The sequence below is a fragment of the Meleagris gallopavo genome, chromosome 14, assembly GCF_000146605.3.
Source record: "Meleagris gallopavo isolate NT-WF06-2002-E0010 breed Aviagen turkey brand Nicholas breeding stock chromosome 14, Turkey_5.1, whole genome shotgun sequence".
Lineage (NCBI taxonomy): Eukaryota > Metazoa > Chordata > Aves > Galliformes > Phasianidae > Meleagris > Meleagris gallopavo.
The window spans coordinates 7,032,085-7,048,976 of record NC_015024.2 but is presented as its reverse complement, the minus strand read 5'-3'; the positions used below and the strand labels follow the sequence as shown (position 1 = coordinate 7,048,976).

General features: G+C 35.2%; 1 protein-coding gene across 3 annotated transcripts in view; it reads right to left on the bottom strand.

Moving 5' to 3' along the window:
• Positions 1 to 16,892, bottom strand: part of CACNA2D3 (calcium voltage-gated channel auxiliary subunit alpha2delta 3) — a 399,128-nt gene that overhangs the window by 302,923 nt on the left and 79,313 nt on the right. For all 3 annotated transcript variants that reach the window (XR_004161297.1, XM_031555548.1, XM_010718481.2), the window contains exon 3: positions 9,644 to 9,760. Coding sequence is in view for 2 of the 3 variants with exons in the window: in XM_031555548.1 (XP_031411408.1) it covers positions 9,644 to 9,760 (117 nt within the window). In the remaining variant the exon portion in view is untranslated. The remainder of the gene's footprint in view (positions 1 to 9,643; positions 9,761 to 16,892) is intronic.

The following is a 16,892-nucleotide window of genomic DNA, read 5'->3' as shown; positions in this document are numbered from 1 at the left end:
TTCACCTTTCTGAAGCTACCATACAGAAAAAATTGATACTCTACAAATGAGTTGGAACAGAAGATGCTAACCTGCTAGTACAGCATGCAATATGGAGTATCAGGCTTGAAGCAACTGATTTGCACACAGGTGATTAGAAATTTCCCCAAACATCTGGCCACGCATCTAATCAGATAGGAAGATATTTTGATGTGGTTTTAAGCCACCATAAATAAAGAAATTAAAACTGAAATTAAATTTAATTGATCTGACTCCCTCCTGTCTCCCTCCTCTGCTTTCCTTTCACATGGGCTTTTCACCTCATGCAACAAACAAAATCTGAACTTATTTAAGGAAAAGAAAGACTCTTTTAGTTTATTAGCTTAGGGTTTTGGGTTCGTTTGTTATTGTACTGACTAATCCTTCAGTCATAGAATCCAGTACCAATTCGCAAGCATACCCAAGTATAGGTTAGGATCATTAAAAAGTTCAATGTTAACAAAACAAATAGAATGAGATTTTTTTTCTTAGGATTCATCAATATGCCAAAGATTAGTTTTAACTACTGAAAGTTGCAAAACCAATTTGCCTCAGCTCTTTCCTTAAGATGTTCCCTTCCTGTGGTGCTCCTGCAGCCACCTGGGCTGAGCCATAGCACCTGCCTGGCATGGCAAACTGGAACAATCAGAAAGATCAATGCAATGGAATGGTAACACAGGAGATGTAATTACAAAAGGACTAGCAGGATAAAAAGGCATTACAAAGAAAAAGGAAAAGTTCTCACCCACCTCTGAAGATCTAGGACAGCAATATTCCACAAAGGAGGAATTTTCAGGAAGAGACCCTTGCCCAGTGGCAGTCAGCCCTTAAATGAGGTCTAAGAGAGGTGCAGCCAGGCTCCACCCCTTCCCTGACACAGCTGAATTGCCTTCACCTGTGCTCCAGGGCTGGCTGGGTCCTTTCCCCAGGTGCTCAATCAGTGCTTCAGGCCAGGACTCCACACTTCCCATACACAAGCGTAAAGGAAGAGCAGAGCCAAGAATAAATTTCCTTAAAAAATACTAACAGATTCTCCTTAGAGCATGTTTCACTGAAATGTGCTATTGTGAAGGAGCACCTACAACAGTTTTGGGTGGACACAGATGTACACTGCAATCACCAAAAATTTGCTACCAGTTTGCTTCCAGATCTTGTAATGGAAAAGACAGCAGCATGACCAGCTGTGCCGTGACAAGCACAGGCCATGCCCCAGAGGGTTCTCTCCAAGAAGTTACCTTTGCTCATTATGTAAGCATTACACTGAATGTGTGTCATGTTGCAGAAAACAGGCTAATATTATACAAACAGCATTGCAGGCCATGGGGTATTCTCTCAGGAGAGTATTTAAAGTAGTCAATTAATAATAAGTAACAACAAACAACCTCAGTGAGCTGAACCTGATTTTTTTTTATTACATTGTCATGTCAGTGCTTACAACATCTGAGAATAGTATTTATCATTCCAAAAATAGATTTAATGATATGTATGAAAAAAAATGAAATAAAAATTATAAATAAATGAACAGGTGACAGTCATATAAGTGAAATTAAACACACTGTATAAAACTTCACTATTTGAAGTGATATCTATAATTCAGATGGTAAACATCAAGCTGAAAATACACCTATTTTTGTTAAAATTAAAATATGGTAATTCTCCAAAACAGTGATAAGAAAGAAGGATACATAAAGCCAGTCCCTCCTAGTTTATTCTTCCAAACCTACTTTACTTTTTTGTTCCTGCTGTGAGAAAAGCTATTTTATGTTGTTGATGGCAAACCCTGGCTGTTATATACTTTTGCAATGAAGTTTAATAAATGAATTATTCTGTGAAGTGTCTAGTTTGATTTTTCTCTCTGCCTGTATTTTCAGATAAGTGTTTTAGATTTGAAAGCACTATCTTTAAATACTTTTTACTGCTTTCCCCAGCACTAAGGATAAAACTATCATAATCGTTTCCAGCATAAAATGCTATTAGGTTTTTTCTTCATTTTCCCCCTTTCCTCGTATTTAAAACTTTTTCATGTGTTTTTTTTTCCCCTAAATTTAAACTTCCAAAAGAAATTCACTGAATTCCCTAGGACTAGTTAGATTGGTTTTATTGAGCAGACAAATTGCCTAGAGTTTTAAAGCCAGACAAAATTCAAAGCCCAATTTAAGTTACTTTGTTTGGGTATTTATTTCAAGCTGCAGCAGAGCAATGAGACCTTCAGATCTGCAGTACCATACAAGTTGGCATATGGGAAATGCTTCCTGGAGGCCCCATGTGCCAGATTATGTATGTGACTCTAAAAATCTAAAGAGATACGTATTCCTCAAACCTCCTAAAAATAATCAGTACAAACTACTGCCCTTTCCTTAAAAATGGATCTATCAAATTAATAGTTTCTACCTTTAATACAGATCAGTACACAGAGGCTGAAAGTAGAAAATTATTTCTGACCAGTGAAGAAAGGTTGATAAACAAAATTATTTTGACTTTCCTAGTTGTCGTAATGAAGTCATTCCTGAACTATTAAAAATAAATGACTAAGCAGACAGTGAAGGATCTCAGTGAAGTCTTTGTTGGATTTCTTTTCATTCTATGGAAGTTAAACATTCAAACTTTGTACGTGTGAGAAAAGGCAAACAACTGAGTGAGCCAGGTTTTGTCTCTCTCTCCCTGTCGTCCTCCAGTCAAAGAATAGTTTTCTACAGTCTCAACTCAACCAGGCTTTAAGAAATTTTAGATTTAGACAAAGATTTGATCAACACTCTTAGCTCCCTGCTCTGATTCAGTGCTTCAGAACTCCCGGCTCCCCCATCACCCAGCTGCTCTGTCCCACAGGCAGCACAGGTGTGCAATCAGCTGATTGCTGCTTTCCCCTTCATTCACCAACAACGTGCCCAAGGACAGGCTGCAGCTCTGTAATAGGAATGTAGGCTAAGAGAAGCCTATTGGCTGTTCAATGAGAATGAAATAATGATTTTCATTATTTATTTATTATCTCTCAGAAGTCACAGTGATATCTGTTTATAAATATACATATAAATATACACATATAATATACATTGGAAAATTCAGAGAATTCAAAAACAAAGAAGCAATATGTGATCTAGCTGAACTGAACTAAAATAAGCTTGCTAATACTGTATTTCTTGAAGATCTCAGTTTCTGCACATCAAGAAAAGCAAATGTTAAATGGAATGGTAGCAAACAAGAAAAATATTCAGTGTGTCTTTAAATATTCTTCAAGCTATGATTACTACGTATTATGCTTCTAAATAATCCTCTGACTGTCAGTGGATTATTAACCATCTTATTATCTTCCAGTGTAGTCTACTTTGCTAAAAATTAACTGAAGCTCTTAATGCTTTCAGAACAGAAATTCAACACTTACATATGAAGAACCAGTCAAACTGTGAGCAAAATTCAGAGGATAGCAGAAGTAACTAGCAACAATTAAGTTAAAACACTAAATGTGAGTGCAAAAATACTGCTGAAAAGTTTTAATTTGTTGCCAATAATTAACACAGTTGTAGCTCTCTCTCTTTTATTCATTGTCTTCATTCTGTTATTTGAAACTATTTATAGTGACATTGGGATGATTCACCATAATTTCCTTCCACCCATAATCATTTACAAATTTTTCCTTCAGTAATTTTTATATATTTTTTTTTCACCTATTTATCAAAATAGTACTCATTGAACAGCACAGCTTTAAGTAGTGTATGTTGATATTCATTTTCCTTTGTAATTCTACAGATGCAATGATGAGGGAACACTATGGACAGTAGAAACATGTTTATTATACATTTTAATGTGGCTAGGCCTGTAAAGTAATAAGCTTTGAAGCATAGGACCTTTTCTTCTTCTATTATATGAATATGAAATACTGACGACCATTTCCTTCTCAAGAATGTCATTCTCAATCTGGCTTTGATCTACGTGATAGAAAATTACAATAAAAATAACAGTAATAAAACCGACAGTGGACACTGTAGAAAGTGCGCATTCAAAATAGTCCCTTAAAAATAATACCTGTTCAAAAACTCACTGGAATAATTCCTCACTGTTGCCTCAATTTTTTATTTATCTATTGTTGGAAGCCAATATGTTTCAACCACAAGTTAACAATATACAATCTAACAATATACAATCTAGAAAAACGGCACCATGCAGGAACGTCCTGTCCTCAGTAAATGCTCTGAATTGGCATACTGACATAACAGGGACATCTTCTGCTTCCCTGATTTAAAAGGTTGTTGGGTCTTCCTATTTTTGCTTTTTATTACTTTTATTTGGATTTTTGTCTTGATGAAGGCACCCATTTTCAATACATCATCTTATCATAATACTTCTTGTTTTTACATCATTAGTTAAATTAGCTTCCCGAAACAAAAACATTTAGGTCCCTCTAATCTCCAAGCCTTTCTTATGATTGAATTTCCTCTGACTTTCATCAGTGAGGCCACACTCTGTAACACCTGTAAGGATTTAAAATCTATCGAAAGCGACAGTAGACTTAAATGCAAACTGTGGGAAAAGTGGTGAATAAAAAGTGAAGAAGACACTGAAAACAACCTACACATAAGAAAATCAAAAAAGCTCTAAAAACTTTATATTAAAAACTTCTTATTCAAAACTAACGAGCAAATGTAAAATAATAGCTACTTTCTAACTTTCTATTAGTATTTAATTTTCAGTCATTACTTTTTGTGTGATTTCAGTGACATCATTTGGAAGCATTAAAGTGAATGACTAGAATAACTCTTTGAAAGGAAAGGTGTTTAAACAGTTGGTAGAGCTAACTCCAAATCCAATCCTAAATATCACCCTTAGCCAACCAGAAAACAAACACCACCTTCCCCGATCAATGTGTCTGATCAAATGGGGAAGCACTCCGCTCTAAGCAACACACCTGAAAAGTTAAATACTACATGCTGCCAAGGAAAGAATAAAGTACCTGTGGGCAGTTTGTAAATAAAGCTACATTCATTGGCTAGCTTATACAGTATGATTACTTTAGTTTTCTTAAAAATATGTATATTCACCGCTCTATGTTCATCCAAGCAACCTCATTTTGCCCTCCCAATACAAATTATCATTTGCATGAATGCCTTTGTTTATATATATACATATACAAAACAAAACTGATTTATTGATCAGGATACCAGTTCATCAGTAATTGTCAGGCAACACGTTGGTGGAGTTTAATATATTGCTTACTTAGTTCATGCACACACACACAAATCAATAAACTGCATTGGTTAATATTACATATGTAAACCTCAACGTGTTTAAAGTATACACTTGCATACACATCCATAAAATAAAATGTGCAAACACGGACAGTATATGAATAAGCATAAACATTTCAAACACACGTTACACTTTTTTTTATCCATGTATGAACAATACAACTCTAACAGTATATGAGAACAGTTTGAAGATTGGTGTAAAAGGCACCTGTGGGGAAAAATAAAAATCTATTTTTCCTCATTTTAAATGTTTGTTAAATGTTAATGCTGATATTCTACTCCTTGGAAAATCATTTCTCTGCATGTGGAATTTCATGATAAAAAGCTTTAAAGTCACGGGTTTCTCGAGATAAACCCCACTGGCTTACTGATGCATGAATGCACTGAAATTGAATTACTGTACAACAGCAATTACTTTTCACAGCACAGTTATAATGAGAATCAGCTTCACAATGAACACCAGGTAGCTACGGTAGAAAAGTTAATAAAATATTCTTTTATTTTCATTTTCCACTGTAGCAGTGGTAGTTACCTGAAAGAAAAATAATCCTTAACATTTGATTCACCATCTTAGAAGTAAATCAACAACCATTTTTATAGGATTCTCTTTTCTTGATGAATGATACTGTTGAAAATGGAAATTTAACTACCTAGCTAATATTTTAATTTTGGCTTTTTAAATATATATATATATTCACTAACAATTTATATTTTATACTATTGTTTTTCACTTCCCGCCTTTTTTTTTTCCTATGATAGGATTAACTAGAAAAAAATAAAACCAGCGAATGAATAGTTTAATTTTACCTCTTTTCTGCCACTAAGTTTCTTAAAATAGACTTTTGTCAGTAAGCACCATGCCATTGTGCTCTGTTCTCTTCATTTTCCAATGAGTGGAGATAGTAAAGAGTCATGATACCTCCTAAAAATCTTAAAATAAAAAAAAAACCTCACAGCTAACTTTACGTTAAGTCTGAGCAAGCCCATTTCCCCTGACTGAAATCAGTAAAAGTTCAGGGAAGGTGGCTGAAGTAATATCACAAGTGACAGTGGACTGCACAATGCTTTCCAACTGATTACTTGGGTTTGGCTGTAAAATTAAACCTACTGCTGAACAACTCAGGAAATATTTCCACTTGTCCCACCTTATGGGCAATAAGACTTTTTCCCAGTCAGAATGCCATAGTTTTACCTCTGCATTTGCCAGTTATAACCAAAGGTAAGTACTAACAATCTGGAATTAAAACCATTCTTCCATAGTATTAACACAAACCCTGTCACAAATATTTAAAAATAAGATTTGCAAGTTGCCTGTCTGAAATTTCATTAAGTAGGGCAGTGCTAGGGAAGAAACAGTTAACAGGAATATCCTGATCTGACATAAATCTAATGTAAATAGTGAACACTGGGAGTAGGGGGAGTTGCTTGCAAGGGTTTCCATCAGTAAGTAAATGACAAAAGGTTACATAATTGGTTTAGCACTTTCAGTTTTCCATTTATTTTATGTATCTGACAGCACAAAAATAGGACATTCTGTGATAGGATAATTGCATAGTGAAGGGTAATTCAAATGGGATGAATATGATAAAAATCACACTGAACCAACTAATCACTATGAAAAACGATGAGACAAAGATAAAAATTCAACCAGACTATAAATGAGTAGGAGGGAGAAGAGAGTCCAGCAGTGATTAGTGCCTCAGAACAAGTTAATGTGTTTGAAAGTAGAAAGCAAAACAAAACAGAAAACAAAAACAAAAAAGAAGAAAAAAAAAAAGAAAAAAGAAAAAAAAAAAGAAAAAAAAAGACCTTTCCATGCCATGCTATTTCTATATCTCCTAATCTTTCTTGTTGGCCTTTTCCACAAATCAAACATTCTGTATGACTGTGGCTTCCTGAAAAGTTGTCAGATTTTGCTGCATATGCTAAAAGCTGAAAAAGTGCATTGATTAAAGTGCTTCATTTAAAAAGTATTTTACACTACACTAATTATGATCTATCTGTAGCTAGTTCAACCAGTGGTTTGGCGTGGCACAAACATATTTCTTCTCAATCGTTGCCCCACATTTCTAAGGTTGGATGATATTTAAGAATCATAGAATGGCCAGGGTTGAAAAGGACCACAACAATCATTGAGTTTCAAGCCCCCTGCTATGTGCAGGGTCATCAACCAGAGCCACATCCAGCCTGGCCTTGAATGCTTCCAGAGATGGGGCATCCACAACCTCCTTGGGCAGGAGTTGATCTTCATTTGCTACTTACCAACTATTAACCTCTGATTATCTAAAAGATTAATCTAATCTCTAGGTTTCAGTGCTCAGAACATTTCCATTCAAAGTTTAGGTCAAAACTCTACTGTATTAGAGGCAGAAGGATTCAGCATAGCTTTGTCTTATTGTAGAATAGGTCTTAGTCCTATATAAGCTTTGCAATTCCCTTCTCACTTCTACAGGCATAAGAAAGTGAGCTGTAATGTGCCAAAGAAAGAACCTGGTCAAAACTTATCAAGACAAAAAATACGAAGTTCTACTGTCAAATGGAACTCTTGCAGGTTTTGAACTTATCACCAGAGCCTGGGCAGTCACCCATTCCATCTCTGACTCCCACAAAGAACCACCTCAGATGAGCCATGTCTTGTAATTCTGCAAAAAGTAACCTTCCTGAAAGATACGCTAGAGAAATTAACTTTAAAATGAAGCATCCCCGTTCAAACCAAGCTTCTAACTGCTTTTCCAAAGATGGAAACTGTCCAAAGAACATTCTAGATGTCAGTCGGGACATGTTGGCACTGACGTCCTTTCAGATAGCACTATACAAGTGCTTTAAGATTTACACAGAGCACAATAGCCTATATTGGTGCAGGAAGCTTTGGTTGCTTATTTTCCTCTCTGAGGGAGTGGAAAAACTCCATCTATGTGAAGAGGCCAAAGCAGCTCTATACACTTCACCACCATTGGAATACATTCATTATAAAGCTATAACTGAGAGAACAAGTGCTCTTCCCCAACAGTGCTCCACACCTTTAGTAAAGGTGTTCTCTTTCACTGTACACAGCTTGTTGTCACTTCTAGCTCTAGCGGATCACTGCTCTGAGAACACTTTTGGACATTTTTACAACATCAGGACAGTAGTTTTCTCTAGAGAATAAGGAAAACCATCCCTACAGAATCAGCGTACCTCTGCAGGCAACTTGCAGCTTCTGGAAGCTGTTGCATGTACTTTAAAGTGCAGTTTTCCCTCTGAAAAACAGACCGTTAAAATGGCACTGTGAAGTTTCCATGTTTTTTGTCTTTCTCTGCTTCCCTGCCAAGTGTGCTCAGTTTACAAGCTGAAATATGTTTTACTTTGCTGCCAACCCAGAAAATTCAGCCTCTAAAAGAGCACCAAATTCCTTCCTCCCTTTGCACTAAAAATAAAAATGAAAGGCTGAATTGTATTTGCAGCTACACAAGTGGAATCCCCTTCCTTGGGTGATGCCTTCAGCTTCACAGTTGAGGTACTGAGACCTCCATCTCAACTGAACAGACAGCAAGCAAGCAAGGCAGATGACAGCACAGAGCATCACCACAGCAGATTGTCAGCTAATTGACACTGCTGATACAACAGGAACTACAGTTATAGGCAGTCACCTAAATTTCAAAGAATAATGTAAAATGAAGAGTAGAACGGGAATACCTGATATTCTTTAGGACAAGTGTTACAAAAAAAAATCCTACTTAATGCAGAATAACACAGGTGTCAGACTTTTTCCTTTTTCTATGGTAAATCTAATAAGACAACTGAGCACAAATAAAGTGTCAGAGTTCAACAACAACAACAACAACAAACCAGTCAGGCCTACAGAAGTACAGAAAGTAGGTAGCTACTGTAGAATGTTGATAAGTTGCCTTTACAGCTATGTACTACTTAACAAATAAAGGAATTTGGGGTTCATTCCTACATGAAGCATTTTCAACTTTTTCTTGACCTGATCTAAAGGACAGCTATCAAAATCAGAAGTTTCTCCCAGTACTATTTTTGTACTAGAAAGCAATAATATGAAGTCTGCTTTAGTTTGATGATGAGAATTCTAATATAATAATGCACAACCATTCGTAATAACTATATTTTACCAAACACAAGTGATAGCTTACCAATCCATATGGGAAACAGGTAGTCCAAACCTTGCTACACACTTTTGTGTTTATCCATTGATGCCATAAAACATTTATATATATTCTCTGGAGAATTGATTCTAAAAATACTTCTGTACTAAAAATACTTCTAGAAACATTTTAGTATTTCCATTTCATTTTCAATTGCTTGTACATATTCCAGAGCAGAGCCTAAATTCCATGCTTAGTTCAACATTAGCGAATGAAATAGCAGACAGCTCTGCTGCTTACCCGCACAGCTTCGGACTTTTTATGAAACATTTCTTCCATATTCTTTGCTAACTTTTTCACAAGCTGAAGGCCATCGATTTCTTCGATTGCAACGTCTTTCTCATATTCTTTGTATTTCTGAGGGAAGAAATGAAAAAAAAAAATTAAGGAAAAATTATTCAAGGAACTAGTTGAAATTTTGACAACAAATGATTGGTTTTGTTTACGCTGTTGCTGATATTCTCTACTTATTTGATGTTTATTTGTTGACAGAAGGCTGCTATGCACCAAGACACTGACATACAGAAGAAATAATGGGGTTAGTACCAGAACTCTGCTAAGGCAATAACAATAGAAATATTTACGCTATGCATAGTAGGAATATATTTTCCTTCAAAACAGTTAAATTACCCCTCCGGACAACCAAACATCAAAATACTGAAGAAAAAAATCTCTGTATTTCATTCAAAAGTATTTTAAAGCAACGATACATATATACGTCTTAGCCATTTAGAAACCTCCTTCACCAATGAAGATCCTGCAAATATCTATTTTATGAGGTTTATAAAATCCTTAGATTAGGAATACTTACTCTATAAACATATCTATATGTCCTTAACTTTCCTTGCAAGGAAAACCCCTCAACAAACCACGGAAATACGTGTCCTTATCTGAATGCAAAGCATCAGCTGCACAGTATGGATGAGCATTAATTTATGGTCTCATTCACAACAAAACTCTTAGACTGACAATACATGCAATTTTTATCCTCTATTTTCTGGATAACAACCATTTTTTAAATCAGTGTTTATAAGCAAACCTTGTAAGAATATAATGTAAAAAAAAAAAAAAAAAGTGTAATATTCTCTGGAGCCAAATTTCAAAGTATTTAATACAGAGACTGTTTCTCCTACTCATGTCACTCCACTATATTTTTACTCTACGTGCCGAGACAGTAATACTAAGTAAATTCATGAATAGCAATAATGATTTTCTCCAAAACATATGCAATACTAGAAAGAAGGAAGAATAAGGAGATAAAAGAAAAATGGCTTAAAGCACCAGGATGAACATTTTAGTGATCAAAACAATGAATAAGGACCAGTCATGTCCTGGCAGGTGACAGAAGAAAGGAATTTACTGTAAGAGAATTCCTGTGCATATTGTTCTCATTTCTTTCAACTAATTTTCAAGGCAAATGACACTTTGAACCAGTTTTAATCTGAATACTTATCTGTCAAAGCTTGCATTAGTGTTTTGATAGGAAAATTTGATAAAATATCATTTGCAGACCATGCCATAAGAAGTTTAACAGTGTCATCAGAAAACATTTAGGATATTTGAATTTTTGTATTCTGTAATTTTCCTATTCCAGTAATTAATTTATTTACTTTTCCATTGCTTCCTACTATGAGATTATTTTATTTCAGACTTTAATATTAATCTTGTATTATTTATGAAGCCTCGAGCAAACTGCCTGCATTTTGTTCTTTGGAGGAAAGCAGGATGATTTTTTTTTCCCCCCTTTCTAGCCTTTATTTCCCCACATGCCTATAAACGTTTTTATTTCAACTCTGCAAGTCCACTACTAAACTCAGCTCAAGTTCTATTATCCATTCTGAAAAAAAAATATATATAGATAGGATAGCATGGTGATTGGTCTAAAATAAATAAATCTTTCTTTGCATATGTTGGAGAAAACTAAGGAACGCAGTAGGCAACAGGGAGGTAAATATTACTGTAATGAAATGTGATAAAATGGACTAGATTAACAGTAAATTGAAAACACTCCCAGTTAATTAATGATCTCAAAGTCTGCTCGTGTCCCACAGGATTAGAAGCTTTGGAGAATATAAAACAAGTGACAAAATGCACAGCTATGAACAACTATCATATTTATCATGTCAACGGACTAAGTACAAATTTGACTCATTTATTTCAAGCTGCACAGGTCATGTTCAACATATCAGAGTCTGATAAAAACTGCTCCCTGCAGTATTGATCTTTGAATTCTTAGAAAGTATTCTAAAATACATCCCTTCAAGAGGCTGCTTTCAGGTCTCCAGATGTATTGATTTAAGCTTTGCCGTTAAGTGAAGAAAATCAGATTATTCACTGCATTTGTTGGAAAATTGCATATTAGAATGAAAGTCAACATTTTCTAGCCACAGAGAATTGCATTATATAGTATCTTAGGTTACTGAGGAAACATTAAAAGCTAAAATTTCTCAATTTTGAATAACTTCTGTTATTTGATAATTAACAAGTAGCTTGCATTCAAAACAAGCATGAGTGAGATACTGCTCAGTACATTGATTCATTTTTCCCTAACTTAAAGCCAAAGCATTAAAAAAAATATATGGGAAGAAAGAAAAAGTTATTGTTTAAATTATAACAACAAAAGACCACACATCTTGCATATTGCTCATCCAGCCAATTGTTGGAAAACTTAAAGAGCAATTGCAACTAGCCAGGAGTATTTACTTGATCTGCAAGACTTTGGCAATTGAAGTGTTTACTTAATATGTATTTTATATTCAGAATTTCATTGCCATTAAAACAGTTCTGTTATTTATTCAGCCATCAATGGAAGGTTCAAAGACAGGAGAAATGATGTGGCCAGAAAGAACAGCAGCTGGTTTTAGAATTCTTTTGCTCTAGTGATTGTTCATGGAAGGGAGAGATGCCAGCTTCATCCGTGCATATCCATGAACCTCCTCTCAGTACTGAGCGTTCTGGAAGATGGTAATTTTGTTTGAGTCTAGAAAGATGCTGACCAACAAAAGTATGAACACAAGAAATCTGAATCAAAGCAGATATGAAAAAAACCACCACACAATAAATCTGCGACAAAAAAAAGTCACTAATAATGGATTCTCTTCCTCTCACCACTTCTACTGCTGTCTGGTCTCTAGGGTTTCATCGTTTTCCTGACACTACATTTTACAGTACACATTTGCTTTTAATTTAAATAAATTAGCTAAAACAACACAGATGTTCACTCAAAATAAATTCGGACAAATTTTAAAACATAGTTATTTTATTTTAATGTAATCCTGAAAAAAACAATTGCAATCTTACTGGCACAGTCCTAAGGAAAAAACTATTGGAAAAATGCTGGTGGAAAATACTCAGCTTTTGGCCTGGGCTATCCTTTATATTGCTTAGTTGCAAACTACCTTCATGTAGCCACTCTGAATAACTCTTCCAAACAATGTTTTAAATCAGCCATTTTCTCTCCTTTGTCAAAAATGTAAACTGTAAATAACTGATTTTTCCACAAGAATGTATCAAAAGTTAAAGTCATGGTTGGACATTTCTTTTGATAAGGAGTCTTCCAGTTGTCAAGAAGACTGAGCAGACACAACTAAGCAACTTCTGGTTTGTTAGCAAAATCCGCATTTGCTAAGAAATTCTCCACAGAGATATGAACATTTATCATTTGACACAACAGACAAAAAATAGGTTATTTCTGCAATATCTGTTTTGCCACATCATTTCACATAAGTACCAGGCAAAGACAGACAGCACTTCACTGTCAGGACTTTTAATGCTGTTCGTGGATTTAGTTTAGGAGTCTTTTTTGTTTTGTTTTCCTTCCTCCCCCACTTGCATGGTAAGCATTCATCTAAGATCAGCATACCATAAAGTAGTCCACACAACAGTCAAGTCTGAATCACTTAATGTAATCAAAGCATTTGGCACTGAAGTATAAACAAACGCTAAATAAACAATAATAACAGTAATTATGATAGGGAAAAAAAAAACATGCAGATTGAGTGAATAAGGAGGAAAAGAAATATTCTCTTGAAGAAAGACAACTTTAGAAAGATACCACAGATAGCTACAATTTGAATTATTTTCTTCTGGGACAAATGTGATAATTATGTTCCTGTTTGTATCTACCTATAAACTTTTATCAAAATCCAGATAATTGTGTTGTATGCCAAAACATTTCAAGTTACTAACAAGTATGCAAGCAGTTCTCAGCATCACTCTTTGTACAAGTGGGTGCTTTGAACACAGGCAGAACCATCTATGATGAAAAGTCCTCCCACTCCCAGTGATCTTCAGAGGCAGCAAATATCACCGCCATCCTGATTAAAAAAGTATATTTACTCAACACCAACTCTATAATAAGCCTTTAAAAGCAAGCTGTGTAGCATATTTAGGAATGGATATAAGCCTCTGAGATGTATTCATAACTACATCTCGCATATTTGTACATAATCATAAATGTGGCTATTTGAGATAGTGTTTTTCTCACACATATATTGCAGTTTGATGTATGAGTGCATTATTATTATTATTTTATAAAGGAAAAGCAGAACCAACATGCAAATGAAAGTTGAACTATCCATTTCAATCTATCGCTTCCATGAAAAAAAAAATGTTTATTCGATGTCATTCATAAAAAACACAAACCAAAAACACATTCAGATGTTCAGATGTTCAAGACTCGAAACTTCAAATGTAAAATGAGATTATGGAAACACACACACTAAGCTCACATTGATTTTTCAATGTTTTCCTCATATAAGAATTTTTGAAATGCATGCTGTTAGCTGTGCTGAATAAAATTTAAATGGCGTTTATTCAGGGTGGTTTAAAACACCTACTCATTTTTTAGTTATTTTGCTTTTAGTCATAAAACTCCAATCCCACCATTAATGTGGAGCAGATTGACATTGTAGTTGCACTATGTGCTGCCTTCCACCATTAATAATTCTATGGAAGATAGAGGAGATATGAACAGAGTGAGGCTTTCTACTATTAGGAAAGCATGCTTGCTAGATTTTGAATCAAAACTAAGAATATAACTTGTCCTCGATGTGGGGAAGCTACAAGACAATAAAATTTTAAAACAATGATCATGTTCAAATTGGTGAGGCACAAACTTGGAGAGCTCAGGAAAGCTCAAATCTTCTGTCACTTGAGCTCTTGCAGTGCTCTTTCATACTAGCACACAACCCTTCTGCATGTAAGAGCTGGCAGAGCAATTTCCTGCAGATGATTTCAAAAAAAACAAAGCAGTCTTTAAATCCTTCATTACAAGTGAACGGTCACTAATTAAATATGAGTAAACCTGAATTTGAAGCCAATGAAATAGTAGTCTCCAGAATTATATGTGCATGAGTGTGGGAATCTGAGCATTTCCACTGAGCAGAAGGGTACTCAGATGGCACTACCACAGCAGAGACATCAACTACAGATGGTGCACTCCTTTGATAGACTCATCTGTGAATCTCTCCTTAGTAAAAGATTTCTGTACTTCTCCATTATCACAATAACCTCAGGGCGGTGGTTTGGAGTTTCATTTTTTCAGTTTTGTTTAAACAAGAATATCACTGTTAGGTTGTTGCCTGTTCCTCCTCACTCTAAAATGAATTTGGTAGAGCAAGATTTAATGTCTTAACAAAATAAGCAATGTTAGATTTGTCCTTACTTTGCAGCCAATGTCTGCTAAGAATTTATGAACAAAAACATTTTGATTTAAAGCCAGTATAAGATTTGTCATCCACAGATCTCTGAAAACTTTATAAAAGAAGGTCCTAAGAACCTCAATTCTGTACACGAAAATATTGAGACAGATAAATTCAGTGACATGCCCAATGTCCCACAACACTTTACAGCAACAAAAAGTACAAGCTCTCTTGGTTACTCTTCCAGTGCCCTGCCTGATAGACCACAGATAACATTGTTAACTCCAGCTTGATCTGTAAGGAAATATGAGTCAAAATGGCATATTTCTCCTCACCTTGACATTAAAGAACTCCTTGATAATTGGAAGTTTGTGTTACACCACATTACACACTCCTATTAACCTTTACTGAACCTCTTTGTGTTGATGAAATCCATCAGCAATGACCAGTGTGATGGCACACTCATTTTCTTTTCTACAGGGAAATTTTTATTCACTTCATCAAATGACTCCAAGGAACTCTACACCAGCCCGTTTTGTTCGACCTTTATCACTTATGGCAGCTAAGGAACTCCTGCTACCTCAAACTCCAGTTTAGCCACTTCATAAAATAATGTACACTTTGAAATGCAAAGTATGGAAGCATTTGTTGTACATTATTTTACTACAATCAGCTACACAAAGTTATACTTTTTACACAGTAACCAAAGATCAGCTTACGTGGGAAATATGCTATCATTGGAAGACTTGACAAGTGTAGGTACCGTTTTTCTTGTTGTTGTTGTTGTTGTTTTTAAGAGCCAGTTAAAAACAATCATTAAAAACTGCTTTAGAAATTTATCTCATAAAGCCTATTCTTGTAATTATAAACACCTTTCTTTTGTCTTAGAAGAGAATGTCAAGTCATCATTTAACTCAAAAAAGGAACATTCTGAAACCGTCCTACAGACTTCTTTTTCCATAGATGTGCTTTTGAAAACCCACTGCAGTATTTCACATGAAATACTTTAAAACAATTAAATAAAAAAAAAAAACAATAGGTATAAATCTAAAGGACCACAGTATGACCCAGAGCGTATGTCATCCAAAGGAAAGTCACCATTATATTTTCAGGTGAAAGCAACTATTAGAAGCACGTACATCTCACCTGCTCCTCACAAAAGTCTGAAGAAATGTGAGAATGTGCCCTTTCATCCTGGACAGCTGATCTGAGTCACTGCTAACTGAGAAGCAAGGAACCTGATAACCTACTGTTTACATCCATTTCTCAGCTGGGACAACATACTGCAACATTTACTTTTGCACATCAAACTGCATCAGCCTTCTCTGAAAGCCTTTATGGCTACCGGAAACAAGGACAGCCAAAGAGATAGCTTCTTTGTGCTGAAAGGTCACAAGATACATCTACAAGGTAATTCATTCAATCAGCCTTTCTTTATAGCATTTTTCTCATTATGCTTCCTTTTATCACCGTGTCTGTCCATCTCCTTTTTATTCCATACTGGCAGACCTGTATCTGTCTTATCCCCAGGCACTGCTTTGGGTATCAGTATCCCCATATACTTTTATTAGACAATGCCTATTTTCCATTCCAAAAAAACAAGTTAGACAGTCATCTCCTCACCTTCCATAGTTGCCCCTAAGTTAGTTAGAAAATAAAATGAGTAAGGAAGAAAGCAAGAGATGAAAGCGGAGTAAAGAGAAAAACAAAATGCACCCTGAAGACAAATACTGCATAACAAACCTCACACCTCATGGCAAGATGAAAAGGTGCCAGTCTTTTAAAATAGCTAGTGGTAACTTTTTCTCAGGAAAAAAAAACAAAAACAAAAAACAACAACAACAACA